At 61.2% G+C, this 17,630-nt stretch overlaps 3 protein-coding genes across 3 annotated transcripts in view; all 3 read right to left on the reverse strand.

The window, feature by feature from the left end:
- Positions 1 to 1,934, reverse strand: part of ARHGEF2 (Rho/Rac guanine nucleotide exchange factor 2) — a 37,458-nt gene extending 35,524 nt beyond the window's left edge. The window contains exons 1-2 of the mRNA XM_077764063.1: positions 1,689 to 1,934; positions 149 to 311 (exon numbers count right to left, since the gene is read on the reverse strand). Of these exons, the coding sequence (XP_077620189.1) occupies positions 149 to 311; positions 1,689 to 1,809 (284 nt within the window). The 5' untranslated portion in view covers positions 1,810 to 1,934. The remainder of the gene's footprint in view (positions 1 to 148; positions 312 to 1,688) is intronic.
- RIT1 (Ras like without CAAX 1) overlaps positions 1 to 17,630 on the reverse strand; it is a 245,244-nt gene that overhangs the window by 78,717 nt on the left and 148,897 nt on the right. The gene's annotated exons all lie outside the window — the stretch shown is intronic.
- Positions 11,115 to 17,528, reverse strand: SSR2 (signal sequence receptor subunit 2). The gene is made up of 6 exons (XM_077764162.1): positions 17,445 to 17,528; positions 17,140 to 17,294; positions 15,770 to 15,868; positions 15,029 to 15,137; positions 12,617 to 12,694; positions 11,115 to 11,605 (listed from the first exon to the last, which is right to left on the reverse strand). The coding sequence occupies exons 2-6, from the start codon at positions 17,292 to 17,294 to the stop codon at positions 11,495 to 11,497; spliced, it is 552 nt and encodes a 183-aa protein (XP_077620288.1). The 5' UTR covers positions 17,445 to 17,528; the 3' UTR covers positions 11,115 to 11,494.

Raw genomic sequence — 17,630 nt, forward strand, 5'->3', positions numbered from 1 at the left:
GCTAGGAAGAAAGGCAGGGTTCACCCTCCCCAAAGGCCTGAGGGGCGCAGGCTCTCCGGGTGCCCTCAGCCCCGTCATTGCTGCCCGGCTCCTGGCTCCTGGACCAAGGGCTTGAGGGAAGGAGGGGCAGGAAGCCCCCCAGGGTTACCTGCTCAGTGGGTCCTGGAGGTTCCTGTCTGGCCCCCAGCTATGTCTTTTGAGGGGGTTGTAGCTGTGGCTGTGGGCACGGAAGGCCCCCGAGCGTCGGAGCGGCACAGCGTGGGAGCCATCCCCCTCCTTCCTTGTCCCCTGCTGCTCCTCCTCCTCCAGCTGCGCTCCGGGCTCCCCCACAGACAGGTGGCGGTGAGTGTGGCCTTGAGGCGCGACGTCTCCACCCGCGAGGAACAGCTCGGGGACGTCTCCGCTCATGGGAGGCGCACGCAGGCCCGTCTGCGTCGGGAAGACAGAGCGGGTGAGCGGAGTTCTAGAATCTGGAACCTCGGAGCTGGGAGGGCCTCACAGTCGGCCGGGCCCCTCCCTTCACGGAGGCTCAGGACCGGCCAGGAGCAGCTGCCGGGCCACAGCGGGAACTGAGGCTTTGTGTCATCTGGTCCTCTCTCTGGGGGACGTGACACTGCACTCACTCATGACGCCATTTCCCGAGCACCATTCAGCCGAAAACCCAGCCAAGCAGAGAGAAACAGTACCTGTCCTCAAGGGAGTCACAGTGTGTGTGAGCGTGTGTGCAGGTGTGCGCAGGTGTGTGCGTGCGTGTGTGCACGTGTGCGCAGGTGTGCGTGTACAGAGCCCAGATCACAAACGACCAAGCGGCCGGAGTGCCAAACGCCACGGAGGACACGCAGCGAAACGCTTTGTGCTGTCGGAGGAGAGAGTGCGCTCGGCTGCTTGGCAAGCCCAGTGCTGGCAACGGGAGGAAGTGGCGGCCCTTGAGGGGGGGTCCACAGGGGTGAGTGGTTAGGGTCTGGCCAAGTTGGGGAGGGAAGGCTCCAGGCAGATAGAGCAGCAGGGAGGACAGTTCATGAGAAAGTATTCTGCGGGCGCCTGGGGGGCTCAGTCGGCTAAGCGTCCGACTTCAGCTCAGGTCATCATCTTGGGGTTCGTGGGTTCGAGCCCTACGTCGGGCTCTGGGCTGACAGCTCAGAGCCTGGAGCCTGTTTCAGATTCTGTGTCTCCCTCTGTCTCTGACCCTCCCCTGCTCAATTCTGTCTCTCTCAAAAATAAATAAACATTAGGGGCACTTGTGTGACTCAGTCGGTTAAGCATCCAACATCAGTTCAGGTCATGATCTCACAGTACCTGAGTTCAAGCCCTGCGTCGGGCTCTGTGCTGACAGCTCAGAGCCTGGAGCTGCTTCGGATTCTGTCTCCCTCTCTCTCTGCCCCTCCCCTGCTCGTGCTCTGTCTGTCTCTGTCTCTCTGTCTCTCTCTTGCAAAAATAAACATTAAAGAAAAAGTACTCTGGTTTGTCCTTCCAAGCCCAGCCGTATGGAAGGAGCCCTATGACGTCTCCCCAGGGACAGAGAGAAAGGCACCTGGGCCAGCCGCACGGGGACCCCTTCGNGTCCTGGAGGTTCCTGTCTGGCCCCCAGCTATGTCTTTTGAGGGGGTTGTAGCTGTGGCTGTGGGCACGGAAGGCCCCCGAGCGTCGGAGCGGCACAGCGTGGGAGCCATCCCCCTCCTTCCTTGTCCCCTGCTGCTCCTCCTCCTCCAGCTGCGCTCCGGGCTCCCCCACAGACAGGTGGCGGTGAGTGTGGCCTTGAGGCGCGACGTCTCCACCCGCGAGGAACAGCTCGGGGACGTCTCCGCTCATGGGAGGCGCACGCAGGCCCGTCTGCGTCGGGAAGACAGAGCGGGTGAGCGGAGTTCTAGAATCTGGAACCTCGGAGCTGGGAGGGCCTCACAGTCGGCCGGGCCCCTCCCTTCACGGAGGCTCAGGACCGGCCAGGAGCAGCTGCCGGGCCACAGCGGGAACTGAGGCTTTGTGTCATCTGGTCCTCTCTCTGGGGGACGTGACACTGCACTCACTCATGACGCCATTTCCCGAGCACCATTCAGCCGAAAACCCAGCCAAGCAGAGAGAAACAGTACCTGTCCTCAAGGGAGTCACAGTGTGTGTGAGCGTGTGTGCAGGTGTGCGCAGGTGTGTGCGTGCGTGTGTGCACGTGTGCGCAGGTGTGCGTGTACAGAGCCCAGATCACAAACGACCAAGCGGCCGGAGTGCCAAACGCCACGGAGGACACGCAGCGAAACGCTTTGTGCTGTCGGAGGAGAGAGTGCGCTCGGCTGCTTGGCAAGCCCAGTGCTGGCAACGGGAGGAAGTGGCGGCCCTTGAGGGGGGGTCCACAGGGGTGAGTGGTTAGGGTCTGGCCAAGTTGGGGAGGGAAGGCTCCAGGCAGATAGAGCAGCAGGGAGGACAGTTCATGAGAAAGTATTCTGCGGGCGCCTGGGGGGCTCAGTCGGCTAAGCGTCCGACTTCAGCTCAGGTCATCATCTTGGGGTTCGTGGGTTCGAGCCCTACGTCGGGCTCTGGGCTGACAGCTCAGAGCCTGGAGCCTGTTTCAGATTCTGTGTCTCCCTCTGTCTCTGACCCTCCCCTGCTCAATTCTGTCTCTCTCAAAAATAAATAAACATTAGGGGCACTTGTGTGACTCAGTCGGTTAAGCATCCAACATCAGTTCAGGTCATGATCTCACAGTACCTGAGTTCAAGCCCTGCGTCGGGCTCTGTGCTGACAGCTCAGAGCCTGGAGCTGCTTCGGATTCTGTCTCCCTCTCTCTCTGCCCCTCCCCTGCTCGTGCTCTGTCTGTCTCTGTCTCTCTGTCTCTCTCTTGCAAAAATAAACATTAAAGAAAAAGTACTCTGGTTTGTCCTTCCAAGCCCAGCCGTATGGAAGGAGCCCTATGACGTCTCCCCAGGGACAGAGAGAAAGGCACCTGGGCCAGCCGCACGGGGACCCCTTCGCTCCCCCAAGTGGGCATGTTCCCGCGGTCGCGTCCGCCATCAGGCTGCCACAGGTGTCTCGAGCCGATGACCGAGCCTCTGCCCAGGAAGAAGCGGCAGGTGCCGGAGCAGCAGGCCCGTGGAGGGCAGGCAGCGGCCCCTCCTCTACTGCAGGCCCTGTCTCTGCACGAATCTCTGAGCCCCCCCACCCGCCCGGGGCCGCGGCCAGCTACCCAGGTGTTCCCTTTGTCACTGCACCCAGTCCGCCGCCTGAGGCCTGTCCCCCACAGGGAAGGCAGGGGCGAGCGTGGGGCCAGTGCAGCGGGCAGCCCGCGGTCCCGCCAGCGGCTCTGAGGACAGAAAAGGAGCAGCCTGGGAGAGGCCGCTTGCCAGCCACCAGGACAGGCCACCCCCCTCCCTCGGCGTCTGCCAGCCTGGCCCTGCGCTCTCGGCCATCCGCTGTGCTGGCCAGAAATGGGAGGGACAGCCCCACAGGGCGCGGGCTCAGTCCGAGGGCCAGAGCCTGGGCTGCTTACCAGTGGTCTCCAAAGCTGGGCTTCGGGGGCAGGGAGGGGGCGCTGTGCGCCGGGGGGNAGGCCAGCTACCCTTGCCCCAGCTGGGTCCGCGGGGCCGGCTTCGGTGGGGTGGGTGAGAGGCGTCACGGGCCCCTCTGGTCCCCGGGGACACCACCCGCCGGAGGTGGTGCTTGCTGCCCTGGCCTGCTGGGCAGACGTCTCTGATCCCGAAGCCTCACCCTTCTGTCTCCAGCTCAGACCAACTAGCACGTGGCCTCTTCCGGGAGGCCCACCCTTCCCTAGCACCCGCCGTCCATCCCGGCCTCCGCCCCGGGTGCAGACCGGACCCATGGGGCTCCTCTCCCTCGAGGCTTCACTTTTCCTGTTTTCTAACCCCCCCCCCTCGCCCCCATGCTGCAATGCGGTAATTTCTATTCGTCCTTGGAAGAGTCGTGGTGGAGCAAGGCTTCCTCCGCGCCTCCGCCGGCCATCCCTGAAGCGCAAGCCGCCCGCGGGGGGGGTCCACCCCCCTGCGTCCCCTCCACCAGCCCCCAGCCCCCTGCGCTCAGGAGGTGGTGCCAGGCAGCGGCACGCACGGCGGCCTCACTCAGCCCCCCCACCGGCACACGCCATCAGGCGGCCTGCCTCTGCCTGGTCACCGGTGACTCACTAGGCACCCTGGGCGCTGAGGCGGGAGCACCCACCCGGTACGTGTCCGGGAGACACGGGCATCCGCGATTCAAAAGTCTCAGATCACGGCCTCCTCGGGGTGCGACACCGGCTCTGAGAGCCGGCCGACTGCGAGCCCGGCGCCCGCGCTGCAGGGCCCCGGGAGCTTGCTCGGCAGCGTCTGTGGAATGGGGGCCCCGCAGCCCTCCCTTGCAGGGCCGCCGAGAGGCTCGATGACAACATCGTGCATCACGTGCCCCACACGGTGCTCCGCACGGGCCAGTACTTAACAACTGCCGTCGTTGGTACTTGGAGGCTGAGCGGAGGCCAGGCCTGCACTAATGGAGAGCGGGCTGGAAGGGCCGGGACAGGAGCCGCCCCACGCCTCGCTCTCGGCAGCGGGAGAGCGTGAGGAACACGACTGCGGTGGGGACTCCCGGCCGCCAACAGGCTCCCGTCCTACAGCAAGCGAGCACTGCTGGCTTAAGGCAGCGGCTGGCGGACTATAGAACCGGGGCCCAAACCTGTCCTGCTACCTTCTATAAATGGTTGGGGGGGGAAATCAAAAGAAGAACACTGCCAGGCACCGGGCAGTTGAGCATCCGACTTCGGCTCAGGTCATGATCTCGTGGTCCCTGAGTTCGAGCCCCGCGTCGGGCTCCGGGCTGACAGCTCAGAGCCTGGAGCCTGCTTCCAATTCTCTGTCTCCCCCCCTCTCTGCTCCTCCCCCGCTCACACTCTGTCTCTTTCTCTCAAAAATAAAAATTAAAAAAAACATAAAAAAAGGAGGAACACTACTTTGTGACACATAAAAATCATATGAAATTCAAATTCCAGTGTTCATAAATAAAGGTTATTTCGGAACCCAGCCGCACCCGTTCGCTTACACATGGTCTGTGGCTGTTGCTGCATTACGACAGCAAAGTTGTAGCTGTGACAGAGACCATATGGCCCACACAGCCTAAAATATTTATTATCTGGGTCTTTACAGAGAAGGTTTGCAGACTCCTGATTTAGAGCAACTGGGTTTCGAAATCTCAGGAAGGATGAAAAAGAGACCGAAGGTGTTAAGGCTCAGTGCACACCGAGCTGGCGTAGGGCAGTCAGCCTGGGGTCAGGGTTCAGAAGACCCCAACACGCCCATCTCCTAAGTAGCATCTGGAGCCCACGGGGGAAGAGTTAACCCGTAATGAGTGCCTACGCTATCTTTTTTTTTTTTTAAGTTTTTATTTACTTATTTTGAGAGAGAGAGCAGGGGAGGGGCAGAGAGAGGGGGAGGGAGAATCCCGCACTGAGAGCACAGAGCCTGATGCAGGGCTTGATCCCATGAATGGTGAGGTCATCATCTGGCTGGAAATCAAGAGTTGGATCCTCAACCAACCGAGCTACGCAGGTGCCCCGAGCGCCTACATCATCTAGTGGGATCCTCACAGCCATTTCTAGAAATACATTGTCCCCATTTTACACACGAAGAAACACGCAGCACAGAGAGGTAAAGTAACCTGCTCAAGGTCACAGGGCTGTAGGAGGCGCAGCTGAGCTTTCCAAGCACATCTGTCACATGGTAGAGCCCAGAGCCCGAAACAAGCTCCCGAACAGAGACACTGGGCAACACTGTAACTGACCACCCCCAGGTCGGCCCCTTCACCAACCCAGCCACAGAAAGGAAGCCCTTAGGTGAGGGTCCCAAAGAAGTTACATTTGTCTTTTCTACTCCGCGCCAGTGCTCTTAGAGATCTGAGGGAGGGCTGGAGGCAGGCGGGGCCGTGCTGACGTTGGCCGCCAGCAAGCGCCAGGTAGGAACCGCCACGGGTAACCACCTCGCCGGGCACAGTGGCCGTGGCGATGCTGGCGGGCCCTGTCACAGCCGGGGGGGCTTCCTGGCTCTGGCTCTGGGGTCTGAAGTCTCCCAAGGGGGGGCATTCGTGAGGAAGACCCCAAAAGAACCAGACAATAAAGAATGGCAAGGAGGGGAGAGCCAGATGTCACGGTCCGTGGGCTTCTCCCAGCCCTGCGGGGACAGGGTCACGGAAAACCCTTTGATGGTTCAAATTTTAACCTGGCGGCCTCTTCTCCAGGAGAGAGTAAACCATGAATCCGACGGTTGTGCGGCACACGGGGCCAGAGCGGGGCTTCCGTCAGCCTCCGATCGGGAAGGCCCTGGCCACCACCCTGCGCCTCACCGGACTCGGCTGTAGCCGCCCTGTGCCTCAGCGTGAGGCCCGGGAGGCGGCGCCCTGTGCTGAACCCCGGTGTCCTGAGGCTCACTGTCCTCCCCTGACTTCCTGTCGGGCCGGGGAGTAGGGTCACGATGCCAAAGAACAAAGCCTCGGGTGCATACAGATGGTTTTCACTCGTTCAGCAGACATTGCTTTAGCACCTACCAGGTGTCAGGCATGGAGACGAGGACCCAGAAGGTTCTACGCACACACGCAGTGACAGGACGCGGACCTCCCCTTAGTGGGGCAGGGGCCGGGACGGACGAAAGCCACCTGTGTGCCCACATCAGCTGCCAGGCTGACACCTGACAGGCACCAGCCTCCAGGAGCCACAGGGCAGCATTATCGACTTTATTGTTAATACTTCATTCCGGAAGTCGGGGCCAGCCAGGCGTCCCCGGGCTGCTAGTGTGACCACACCTCCTCCTACTTAAGACAGCGCTCAGGCGTCATCTCCAACCCCCCGCCCCAGGTCGGCCCTCCTCTCCGCCATGCCGGGCTCCCAGATCAGTCAGGCATTGTGCTGGGCTCCCACTTGTGACCACTTTTTTTGTTTAGCTGGTCTGCAGACTGGGGCTGGCGGCCGGGGCTCCGTCTCCCTTCCCGCTGGGCCCGGGGAAGCTCGGCCCGTCTGCTTGTTGGCCTGCGTTCAGGGGTTCAGGGTGTCATGCCAGAGGGCGGGGCAGGGGAGGGTCTGAGGTTCAGAGGGACACACCTGAGAAGACTTTGGCCACTGTGTCCCAGGGAATTAACCCTTCGGATCTCAGGGGACATCAAGCGTGGTAGGTAGAGAGGGAAGCCCTCAGCTGGCGGATGGGGTGATCTGGAATCTGGGCGTCCCCAGCTCTCAGGGGTGAACTGGTGGCTCCCTAAATCTCACAAGTCATTCCCAAGGACGAGGGGAACTAGGTGAGGCCCTAGAGGAAGGGGACTCTAAATGAATGAAGCTCTCAAGGTTTCAGACTCGAAGAGCCACCCTGCCTGCCATACCTCCTGAGGAAGATGCAAAGATGACGTAATAGACTCTGGTGTCAGACGGACTTGAGTCTGAAGACCCAGTGCCACACTTGGCTGAACTGTCTGGGTCAGTTAACTCCCCTAAACCTCACTGTCCGCATAGGGATTACGGTCTGCGGGGCCCACACAACCATCAGGATTAGGGACGTATGTGGAGGGTCTGGTCCCCTGTCCCACAAGTGGTGTGATTACTGCTGGCCGTGCTTGTGATCCCCGAGCGACACACCCGCGTGCCCCCCCATAATCTCTCATTACAAACGGAAGCGGACTGCAGCAGGCCGGGGCAGAGCCCCCCCGCGGTTCCACGCCTTCCCAGGTGTGGAGGCTCCCTGAGGGGCTCTGCCTGCACGGGGACCCCCATTCGGGGGGTGAGGACCCGGGGAGGGAAGAGGGGAACTCACCAGGCCCGGGAGATCTCCCAGAGACGGGGGGCCCTGTTCCTGCTCCTGGCTGGTGACTTCGAGACAGGGAAGAGCCCGTCTTCAGGGAGCGCCTCCAGGACCCCAGCCCAGCACCCCAGTGGGGGAGCCTCTCTTGGTCCCTTTAAGGGCGCTGCTCATGGTCCAGAGGTTTGCACAGGAGACAGGGGGCCTCCAGTCCAGTCCGGACCAGCCGCCTCTTCAACTGCCCCAGCCCTTCCCTTCCCCGCCCTACTTCAAACACCCTAGACCTTGCTGTGCCCAGACCTGTTTAACCCCTTGGGTGCCATCGTGGGTGTGAGGGTCCGCGGCGCTCCCAGAACAAAGCAGGGCCACGGGGTTCGGGCTCGTGTGGAACCGGGTACGGGAAGCAGAGCTGGGGCCACCCTGAAGGGGGACGCTGTGAGACCCCCGGTCCCGGGAACCTTCACCCTCCCTCGGAAGGGGCAGGGTGTGAGAGGGTGTGAGCTGAGGAGGGGAGAGTGGGGACACCCCGGGGAAGGCCCACGGCTGCAAACCTACTTGACAGCAGGGGCCTGGCGGCCTCAGGGAGGTCCTTTGGCCCCTTTGGAATTTGGCTTCCAAACTGCCGCTGCCGCTGCCACTGGTGCCTTTAAGAGGCAGGTTACCGCGGGGGAGGGGCGATTACGAGGGCCTGGCTTCCCGCTGGGCTCCGCACCCCTTCCCCAGGGCAGGGGACGTCCCCACCTGATGCCCCCCGCCCCCGGCCCTCCTCCTCCGGGCCCTGTGGCCTGGCGGAAAGGTCTCACCATCCAGAGCCGCAGAGCCACCTGTCGCCCTGGTGTCCTCACCTGGTCGGTGGGGACCTCAGTCGCGCTAGCTGCCTCCTGCCGTGGGGGCCGCGCCCACATCCTCCCTGATCTATGAAACGAGGGGATTACTTAGGGGATCCAGTCAGTGGGTCCCGGCTCTCAGCTTCTCCCTCTAGACGAGAGTATGGCGGCCGCTGCCTGGCGCCTGGAGTCCCACACCCTGTCCTCCGGGCTGGGCCCAAACCACAGGACCGCAGGGGGACGGGATGCGGCCTCATTTTACTGGCGCGGGGTCCTAGGGGTCCTGGGGGTTCCCAGGGTCCTCTAAGTGAACATCTGTGACATCAGGAGGACACAGACTCCGAGGTGTGCTGGCTGTCCCAGGAGCCCCGGAGGCCGGGGGCTGCCGCCGGCTCCCAGGGGCGAGGCCTGGACACACCCGTCCTGTCTCAGGACCGCGTTACCCCCAGCCTCTCGGACATTCTTACACCCGCTCCCCGCGGGCCTTCTTCAGCTGGAATCCCGAGCCTAGTGTGTAACGTGGGTGGAAATCTGGGCACCTGGCTCCTCAGGACGCCAGGGCGGGGCGAGCGGGTGGGCCGGTGCCAGCCGGAGGTCCGCACGACGCCAGGGGCAGACAGAGGGCGGGTCTCCAGGGGTGGGGAGGATCTGGAACACGCTGACAGCTGGGTCGCTATCTGTGTTGCCTTTTCGGGAGGAGCCCCTCCGGCTGGTGCCCAGTCTTCAGGGAAGATGTGCTTCCTCCCCCTCTCCCCTGCAAATGCGGGCGCAGGCCGGGGTCGCGCCTCCCTCCGTGGTCTCCATGGGGGTGCTGTCTGCTACTCATCTCCCTTTCCATTTCCTCAAGCTCAGAGGGGCTCAATCCTAAAGTCCAGCTAAGTCTCTGTAGGTCTCAGAGGCTCTCGTTTTCTCCAACATTGCACCGCTTCCGGGAGGCTCCCATTCCGTCCTGACTCCAGAGAACCTGATCTCTGCAGATGAAGTGTCTGGCTCTGGCCTCGGTTCAAGGTGCCGGCGACACTAACTGCCTTCACAATGCTTCTCTTGTCATCTGGTTCGGACCCGGGTACCCCCCGCCCCCCAGCCTCCTTCTCCACGGGGGCCTGGAGTGCGGGGCTCCGCAGAACGACGGCCCGGCCTCCGGGAGGGCAGTACCTCCTGCGTCCGGAGAAGTCTCCCGCGGCGCCTTCCAGACTTGGGCCTCCGGTCCCACACCGCTCCCCTGCCGGCGGGCTCCTCCGGCCACAGGACGGAAAGCGGTGCCGCCCCCAGGGGCGGGGGGCCCGGCCACCCAGTCCCTCTTCTTCCCTCCCGCGTCCTCGCCCCAAGCGTCTCCCCTCTCTCCTGAGCGAGTCCCAGGTCTCCCCAGGGGGACACAATGAACAAAAGCAAGGCTAGCCTCCTCGCCCTCTGACCTGGGGGGTCCCGGGGGGTCCGAGCCGCAGCCCCTGCAGCAGGGAGGGGAGCTGCTGGAGGGCTACCCCGTCTGGAGCCTCCCGCTGCCTCCACGTCCGTTTCATCCTTCCTGGGGCCCCAGAGCCCGCTGAACGCAGGAGCGCAGGCCGGGGAAGGTTCCACCGGTCGGGCAGTCCCCCCCCCGCCCCCCCCAGCAGAACTGAACTGGGAAAGGGCGGCAGGAACAAAGCGGGTGTTTGCTGGGTCTCCCTGGCGCCTGGGAGGCTGTTCTCGGCCCACGGCATTCCTGGCGTGGCCCGAGTGCGCGCACAGCGGCTTCTCCCCGCGCCGCCCGCTGCAGCAGCGCCCCGGCCTCCACGGGCCGTGCCTCGGGCGCACCTCAGGGCTGCCGCTCCGCCGTCTGACTTCCAGTTAAGAAAAGCTAGTTCTTGGGGTACCTGGGGGCTCAGTCGTTTAGTGTCCGACTTCGGCTCAGGTCACGATCTCACGGTTCGTGGGTTCGAGCCCCACATCAGGCTCTGTGCTGACAGCTCAGAGCCTGGAGCTGCTTCGGATTCTGTGTCTCCCTCTCTCTTTGACCCTCCCCTGCTCACGCTGTCTCTCTCTCTCTCTCTCAGAAATAAATAAAACATTAAAAAAAAAAAAAAGAAAAGCTAGTTCTTGGGGTGCCCGGATGGCTAACTCGGTAGAACATGTGGCTCTTGATCTCAGGGTCCCAAGCTGAAGACACACATTGGGTGCAGACTGCTTAAGTAATTACAGAAAAAGCAAGCTAGTTCTTAAGCAAAGAAAGGACTAGAACCAGGCATTAAAAGACCTTTTCTGAGACTGGTCAGTGAATAACTGAGACCAGAACGCCATCTGGGGACGGAGAACAGCTGCCGCTGTGCAGACGGCCCTTCCGCTCCCCGGCGCTCCGGCCGCGGACAGGAGCTCACGGGCAGGGGAGGTTCGGGGCGGCACGTGGTGCCTGGTGAGGGTGAAGACGGAAGCAGGGGATGAAAGCAAGGGTGTCCGAAGGGAGCAGACATCCCCCCGCGGGAGCAGGACCACGGCCCCCCCAGCAAGGAGGCGGGGGCGCCCAGGGCCCGAGCTCACCCCGGTGACGGGAGAGCGGACACGGCGGTGTGGCATCCGTTTTTATTAGAAAACCGCGGGTCCCTGACCCGGAACAGAGACCGGGCAAGCCTCCAAGAGTCCTTCGGCCTTCACATCGTCTCCCAGCCTCTTCTGGAAGGGGAGGGCGGGGGTGGGGGCAGCGTCAGGCCCCTGCTGGACCCCTCAGAGTCCTCCCCGCGCTCGGCGGTGGGCACCGAGGGCCCTCGAGGCTCGCTGCTGAAGGCGTTCCTGTGGGTATGGCTTCAGGATGGAAGCGCGGCCCGGGCCCTTCACTCTGCCGGAGAGCAGGCGGGATCCGGGAGGGGTGGCCGGGGCGAGGGGAGCAGACGCCGCACCCGAGATCCGCACCTGGGTCTCCTGGGGAGGGAGGGCCGTGGCCGCCCGAGCTCAGTTCTTCTTGGCCCTGGGGGTGTCGTACTTCCTCTTGCTGGAGTACCAGAGCAGCAGCGGCACGCCGATGGAGGGGAGGGTCATGACCCCGAAGGCCGCCCAGTCCAGCTGTGGAGGACAACACGGGCGGGCGCACAAGTCAGGGCACAGGAGGGCCGGGAAGGGAAGGGGGGCGAGCGACTCCCCCCTACATTTTCGGCAGAACCTCAGTGGAAAGGCTCCTCTGACCACAGGGCCACCGTGTCTTCCAAGCTGTGGAGCCCAAGGCCTCCCCTGACCTGACCCAGGCTGAAAAGAGGCTTCTCTCCCAGACCGTCTCAAGGGGGCGAGGCCCAGCCCCGCACCAGCTGCCCGGCCCACACCTCCAGGCCCCTCTTCCGCTCCCCTACCTGGCCTTCTGCCCTCCAGCCTGGCGAAGCCTCGAGCTACTCCCCCTACCCAAGATGCCTGCCCTTCGCTACCTCCTCTGGCTGGTCGAACGCCACCTCCCCCCGAAACACCCCCCCCCGACTCCCGAAGACTAGTCAGATGCTCCTGCTGCGGGCTCCGACACCGTCTGCGGTCTGGGTCCCGGCCCGCTTCTCTCTGCTGACTTGTCCCGAGTCCTCCACGTGCCCTCTACTCCCCTGAGACGAGTGTGTGTCTCTGTCACCTGTCTTCCCAAAGCAAAGCCCAGAACGGAGCACATAATTAGGAGCTTCGTGACTATTCACGAATAGAAGGCCATGTGAATTTCCTCAGTTGCCACTTCAGGTGAACCTTCAAAGAACCTTCTCAGAGACCAGCCCCCAGCAGCACCCGTGGGCCGGCCCAGCGCCCTGCGACTCTCTGAATTTAAGATATTCTTAGCCTCCAAAGAGACCCAGGGCCCCAAGACGGAACTCGGCTCGAGGCTGAGTACAGAGAAAGGGCGGGTGTGTGGCTCTGGCCACTGGGATCTCCTTGCTGACGCCACGGGGACAGAGGACGTCTGCCGGCTGCTGTCACACCCCGGAAACCACAGGTATGACGAGGCCCCACAAACTGAACAAATCTCCTAAGGACACCAACAGGTCCCAGCACCGAGAGGGCACCCTTCCCCCAGGGGACAGTAAGGGACAGGGGCGCCGCGGGGCTTACAAAGTGGGGGGAGAATCTCCTATCAAACTCCCGCTGGGCCAGGATGCCGCCCTGCCCGGGGGCACTGGTGAAGCCAACCTGCAAGGAGAAGAGAGGGCCATCAGGGCAGATCCGGTCCCTGTCGCGTGAGAAGGCAGGCCCGGCTGCCCCCTCAGCGGAGCCTCCTGGCTCGCCAAGGCTCAAGAGTGTCGGGGCGCCTGGGGGGCTCAGTCAGTTACGCGTCCGACTTCAGCTCAAGTCATGATCTCACAGTTTGTGGGTTCGAGCCCCGCATCGGGCTCTGTGCTGACAGCTCAGTGCCTGGAGCCTGCTTCTGATTCTGTGTCTCCCTCTCTCTCTGACCCTCCCTTGCTCACACTGTCTCTCTCTCTCTCAGAAATAAATAAAACATTGAAAAAAAAATTTAAAAAAAAAAAGAGAGCGTCAAGAAGATGTAGACAAGCTCCTGAACTGGAGGGAGTGAGAGGATTCTCAGTGCTTCGCCAAGAGGAGCCAGGAGCCAGGAGCCTCGCCAGGGGCTTCTCATAAACAAGGCAGGTGTGTGGCCGCGATCGAACCGACCCTCTTCCTCGTGCGCCCTGGGCTCGAGAGAGTGGCCTCCGCAGGGTGAGGTGTGTGATGGAATGGCTTGCCCTTGGCAATCACTCCCCCCACCCCTCAAGTGGAAAGACTCTTCCATACTCACAAATGACATGAGGCTCAGATGAAATAAGAAGGACTCTGAAGAGCACAAAGCCCCACCCAAGGGCGCCCTTGAGGGGGGGCTGGGGCCGCCCGCATTCCTGCCTGGAGAGCAGGCCGGCCCTGCAAACAAGCACCCTCTAAGGGGCAGTCGAGCCTTTGATCTTCTGTATCTTAACCCATCAAGCACCAGGCAGAAATGGAGCCCCACAACGGGCTCTGGAGGCAGAAAGGATACAGGATGTGAGGGCTGCGCTCCGGTGACAAGAACATGGTCCTACGTGGTTTATGAAAAAAAATTTTTAAAAAAGAGGGGCGCCTGGGTGGCTCAGTCGGTTAAGCGTCCGGCTTTGGCTCAGGTCAGGATCTCGCGGCTCGTGGGTTCGAGCCCCGCGTCGGGCTCTGTGCTGACAGCTCGGAGCCTGGAGCTTGTTTCTGATTCTGCGTCTCCCTCTCTCTCTGACCCTCCCCTGCTCACGCTGTCTCTCTCTCTCTCTCTCCTAGAAAAAAAAATAAAACATTTAAAAAAAAAAAAGAAAATTAAAAAAAGAAGAAGTGCAGTGAGTCTCAGAGAACGTTACGGTTTAGTTCCACGCTTGACGCCACTGAGTCTCGGCCCCACTGTGTACTCGCTGCGTGGCCTACGGCCCACTTGTACGGTCCCACCAGAGGCCCTCATGAATTCAAGGCCTAAGCGTTGAGGACCAGGATGGTGTCCCATGTTCTCGGTGTCCCCAGCTCTTAGCACACTGCCAGGGCTCAATAAACATCTGCTGACCTTCTCATCAACCCTTTGAGGGACTGTTGGCCACTGATTTCCTACTACACGGGAGAAACAGAGAGACATCTAACCCAAGCGCGGTCCCTGGCCTCAAGGGGCATACGACTGAGGCTGGGGGAGCTGCGGAAGGTGACGCGCATGCGGTCGGCGAGCGGCTGCTCAGGGAGCACGTAGGGAAAAGGCAGGGGGCGTGGAAGCAGGTCACAGAAGCAGGGGCTGCGATCAAAGCTGGGCCTGGAGCGAGAGGACGCTCAGGTGGGGGAGCGGGGGCACCACAAACAGAAAGAACGAGAGAGGGCCAGGAAGGAGCTTGGCCTCACTAGGGAGGAGGGCCTCTGTGGCAGAACGTGCCGGAAGGCCAGATGTAGAGTGCACGCGGCGGGCGCCTACCACGCAAGGGAAAGGGCCGCCAACCGCGGAGACCGAGACTGCCCTGCTGGTGGCACAGAGCACGGACGGGAAGGGCGAGGGCGACCATCAACCGGGCGGCAAATGTCACATCCCAGGCTGAAGGCAAGCAGGAGGCACGGAGAGGAGGGAAGGCTCAGGGTCCCCCTCCCACCACTTTGGCTGCTCTGTTCTGAATCCTTACAACTTGAAACGTACGTTCCTTACTGAAGCCAACATGTAGGTATGTATGTACTTATTTTTAAGAGCGAGAGAAACCGAGCACAAGTGGGGGAGGGTCAGAGGAAGAGGGAGAGAGACAGAATCTGAAGCAGCTCCAGGTTCTGAGCTATCAGCACAGAGCCCGATGCGAGGCTCGAACTCACAAACCGTGAGATCACGAGGATGTTCAACCGATGAGCCCCCCTTAGTTCAAGGCGCCCCAGCTTCTGGTCCCTCTTACCTCCCTCGGAACTTAGTGAGGAAACGCCCTGCAGGTTTTCGGCCAGATTCCCAAAGGGGAGTCGACCTAGGCCGCGTCAGCCACGGCCCGGACCACTCACCACCACAGGCCCGTCCTCCTGGGCCAGGTAGGTGACGGTTGCCGAGGTGAAGTTGAAGTAGCCGGCCTTGAGAGGGCGCAGCACCACCGTGTGGGAGACGTTGCTAGCGCTGGCCCGCTGGTTAAGGAAGGAAGGGACGAGGCTGCAGCTGTAACCCCCTTCCCACCTGCAGACTAAACGGCCATTTGCCAAGGGAGCGGTCGACGTGTGGTGGCTTCGCCCGCAACACCCCGCGATGCCGCCAATGCAGACCCCTTCCTAAAAAACACGTGCTGTCCTGTGGAGCCTTCCCAGCCACGCATGAGGGGCCCCGGCCACACTCAACATCCAGCTTGCCCGCGTGTCCCCGGCACGGAGGCTTCTGGAGGAATTTACTATGGATGGGAGGCCGACCACGCCCACAGAGCCTGCCGGGGCCTGACCGCCGGAAGGCTGAACGCACAGGACAAGAACAGAAAAACCACGGAGAGAACTCGTACCCTCGCCGGCAATCTAGGTGTCTACACCTTCCCATATAGGACGTTATGGGGCCTTATAACCTGGACTTGAGGAACCTCCTTCCTCGGGTCCGCACGAACTCACACCACTTTCCCTTATCCCTCCCATCCAGGGAGGTGATGGAGGGAAGCCACGCACAGCCAGGCTGTTTGAAAGGACCCTGCTGCTCTGCTGGCTATGTCTCCGCGTCGTCCCCAACGCTCCCCAGCCTCCAGCTTTCATCACCCAGTGTCAAGAGGATACGGGGCAATTCGGTCCCATTTGACATTGAGCATTCCAGAGACTATACCAAAGTCCTCGGGAGGGAAGGAGTCGTCGGATAACTCCACGTCTAATGCAGCGCTGTAAGACAGAGGGACAAAAGAGCTTAGTACTGGGGCGCCTGGGAGGCTCAGCCGGTTAAGCGTCCGACTTCGGCTCAGGCCATGATCCTGTGGTTTGTGGGTATGAGCCCCGTGTCGGGTTCTGTGCTGACAGCTCAGAGCCTGGAGCCTGCTTCAGATTCTGTGTCTCCCTCTCCCTCTGACCCTCCCCTGCTCATGCTATCTCTCTCTCAGAAATAAAATTTAAATTTTATTAATTTAAATTTTATAAATTTAAATTAAATAAATTTAATTTAAAAACAAACAAAAACCAACAAAAGAGGTTAGTTCATAATGGATACAAAACTGATCAATAATTAGGGCACGTGGCTGGCTCAGTTGGTAGAGCGTGACACTCTTGATCTCGGGGTTGAGTTCAAGCCCCCATGTTGGGTGGAGAGATTACTTAAAAACAAAATCTTACAAAAAAGCAATCAGGGGCTCCTGGGTGTCTCAGTCAGTTAAGCGACTAACTCTTGGTTTTGGCTCAGATCACGATCTCAAGGTTCGTGGGATCGAGCCTGCACTGGGCTCTGCACTGACAGCATGGAGCCTGCTTGGGAGGATCGAGCCTGCACTGGGCTCTGCACTGACAGCATGGAGCCTGCTTGGGATTCTCTGTCTGCCTCTACCCTGGGGACGCTCCATCTCTCTCTCTCTCAAAATAAATAAAAACATTTTTAAAAACCTATAATAAAAAAGTGATCTGCAATCAAACTGTCTGCTTATCCTAAAATATCAGAACTACAGAAGACAGATGGAAATCACACTGAAACCTGGGTTTGTTGCACTGAAGAATCTCGGTCAAGGGCTGGAAACTACGGCCAAGAAGCACCAAATAATCTCATATCTGGGAAGGAACGGGCCAAAATTCATTCTCGCCCCAATCTCCGTGTGTCTGCGTGTGTAGATACGGAGGGAAAGAAGACTAAGAGACAACAGCAACGAATAAAGTTAAACAAAAGGAGCAAACGTGCCTACAAGGTGTTGGGCGAAAGGAAGCTGAACCCGGAACCCTCCAGGTAACAAAGCATCGTGTGTTTTCTGCCTTCGCATCTTCCTCTCCCGGTTTGACCCTAATTCTTGCCCCTCCTCACTCAGAAGCTCTCTCGACTCAACAAAGCGACCTATGGCTCCGGTACCTTAGGTGAAAGCGGGTCCAGGAGAACATCCGCTCGCTCTGCTGGTCTCTGGTCCCAGCCGCGAAGCCTGAGAACCCCGAGAAGACCCCCCTGCGCCCCGGGCCCTCACCTCGACCCAACATTGTAGATGTTGTACTGTAAGGTCAGGTCTCGCCCCTCCACAGCGTATCTGTTCAGCAGCGATTTGGAGGCCAGAAGCCGGGCTCCTTCCTCCGCCTGGCTGGCCGCAAGCAGAGCCAACAGCACGGCCGCCAGCAGCCTCATCTGCGGAGAGAAACGCCGAGCCGGCGGGCGACCCACGCACGTGAGGGCGCCACGATCTTCCCGGCAGAGTCCCCTCGGCAAGTGCAGCTCCCTGGGGCCGCAGCCCCTTCCCCACCGGCCANCTCCGCGCCCCCGGGGCTCGGCGCTCACCGTGCGCACCCCACGGGCCTCTCGCGGGGCCACCAAGACCGGAAGAGAGCGTCAGCAGCCCGGAGGCCGGAAGTGAGCTCGGACCGGAAACGTCTTGCTCCGCGCGATGTCCGCTGGGAATTGTAGTTCGCGGCCAGGCCCCGCCCCCGGCTCTGCAGCGCCCGCGCGCGCCCGCGGCGCGAACCC

The sequence above is a fragment of the Crocuta crocuta genome, unplaced genomic scaffold, assembly GCF_008692635.1.
Source record: "Crocuta crocuta isolate KB4526 unplaced genomic scaffold, BGI_CrCroc_1.0 scaffold528, whole genome shotgun sequence".
Classification (NCBI taxonomy): Eukaryota; Metazoa; Chordata; class Mammalia; order Carnivora; family Hyaenidae; genus Crocuta; species Crocuta crocuta.

Coding starts and splice junctions, on each gene's coding strand:
- SSR2 (XM_077764162.1), bottom strand. CDS start 17,294: ATGAGGCTGCTGGCGGCCGTGCTGTTGGCTCTGCTTGCGGCCAGCCAG. Junction 15,138..15,769: donor AAATGGGACCGAATTGCCCC/GTATCCTCTTGA, acceptor CCAGCGGGCCAG/CGCTAGCAACGTCTCCCACA. Junction 12,695..15,028: donor AGGAGGACGGGCCTGTGGTG/GTGAGTGGTCCG, acceptor TTCTCCTTGCAG/GTTGGCTTCACCAGTGCCCC.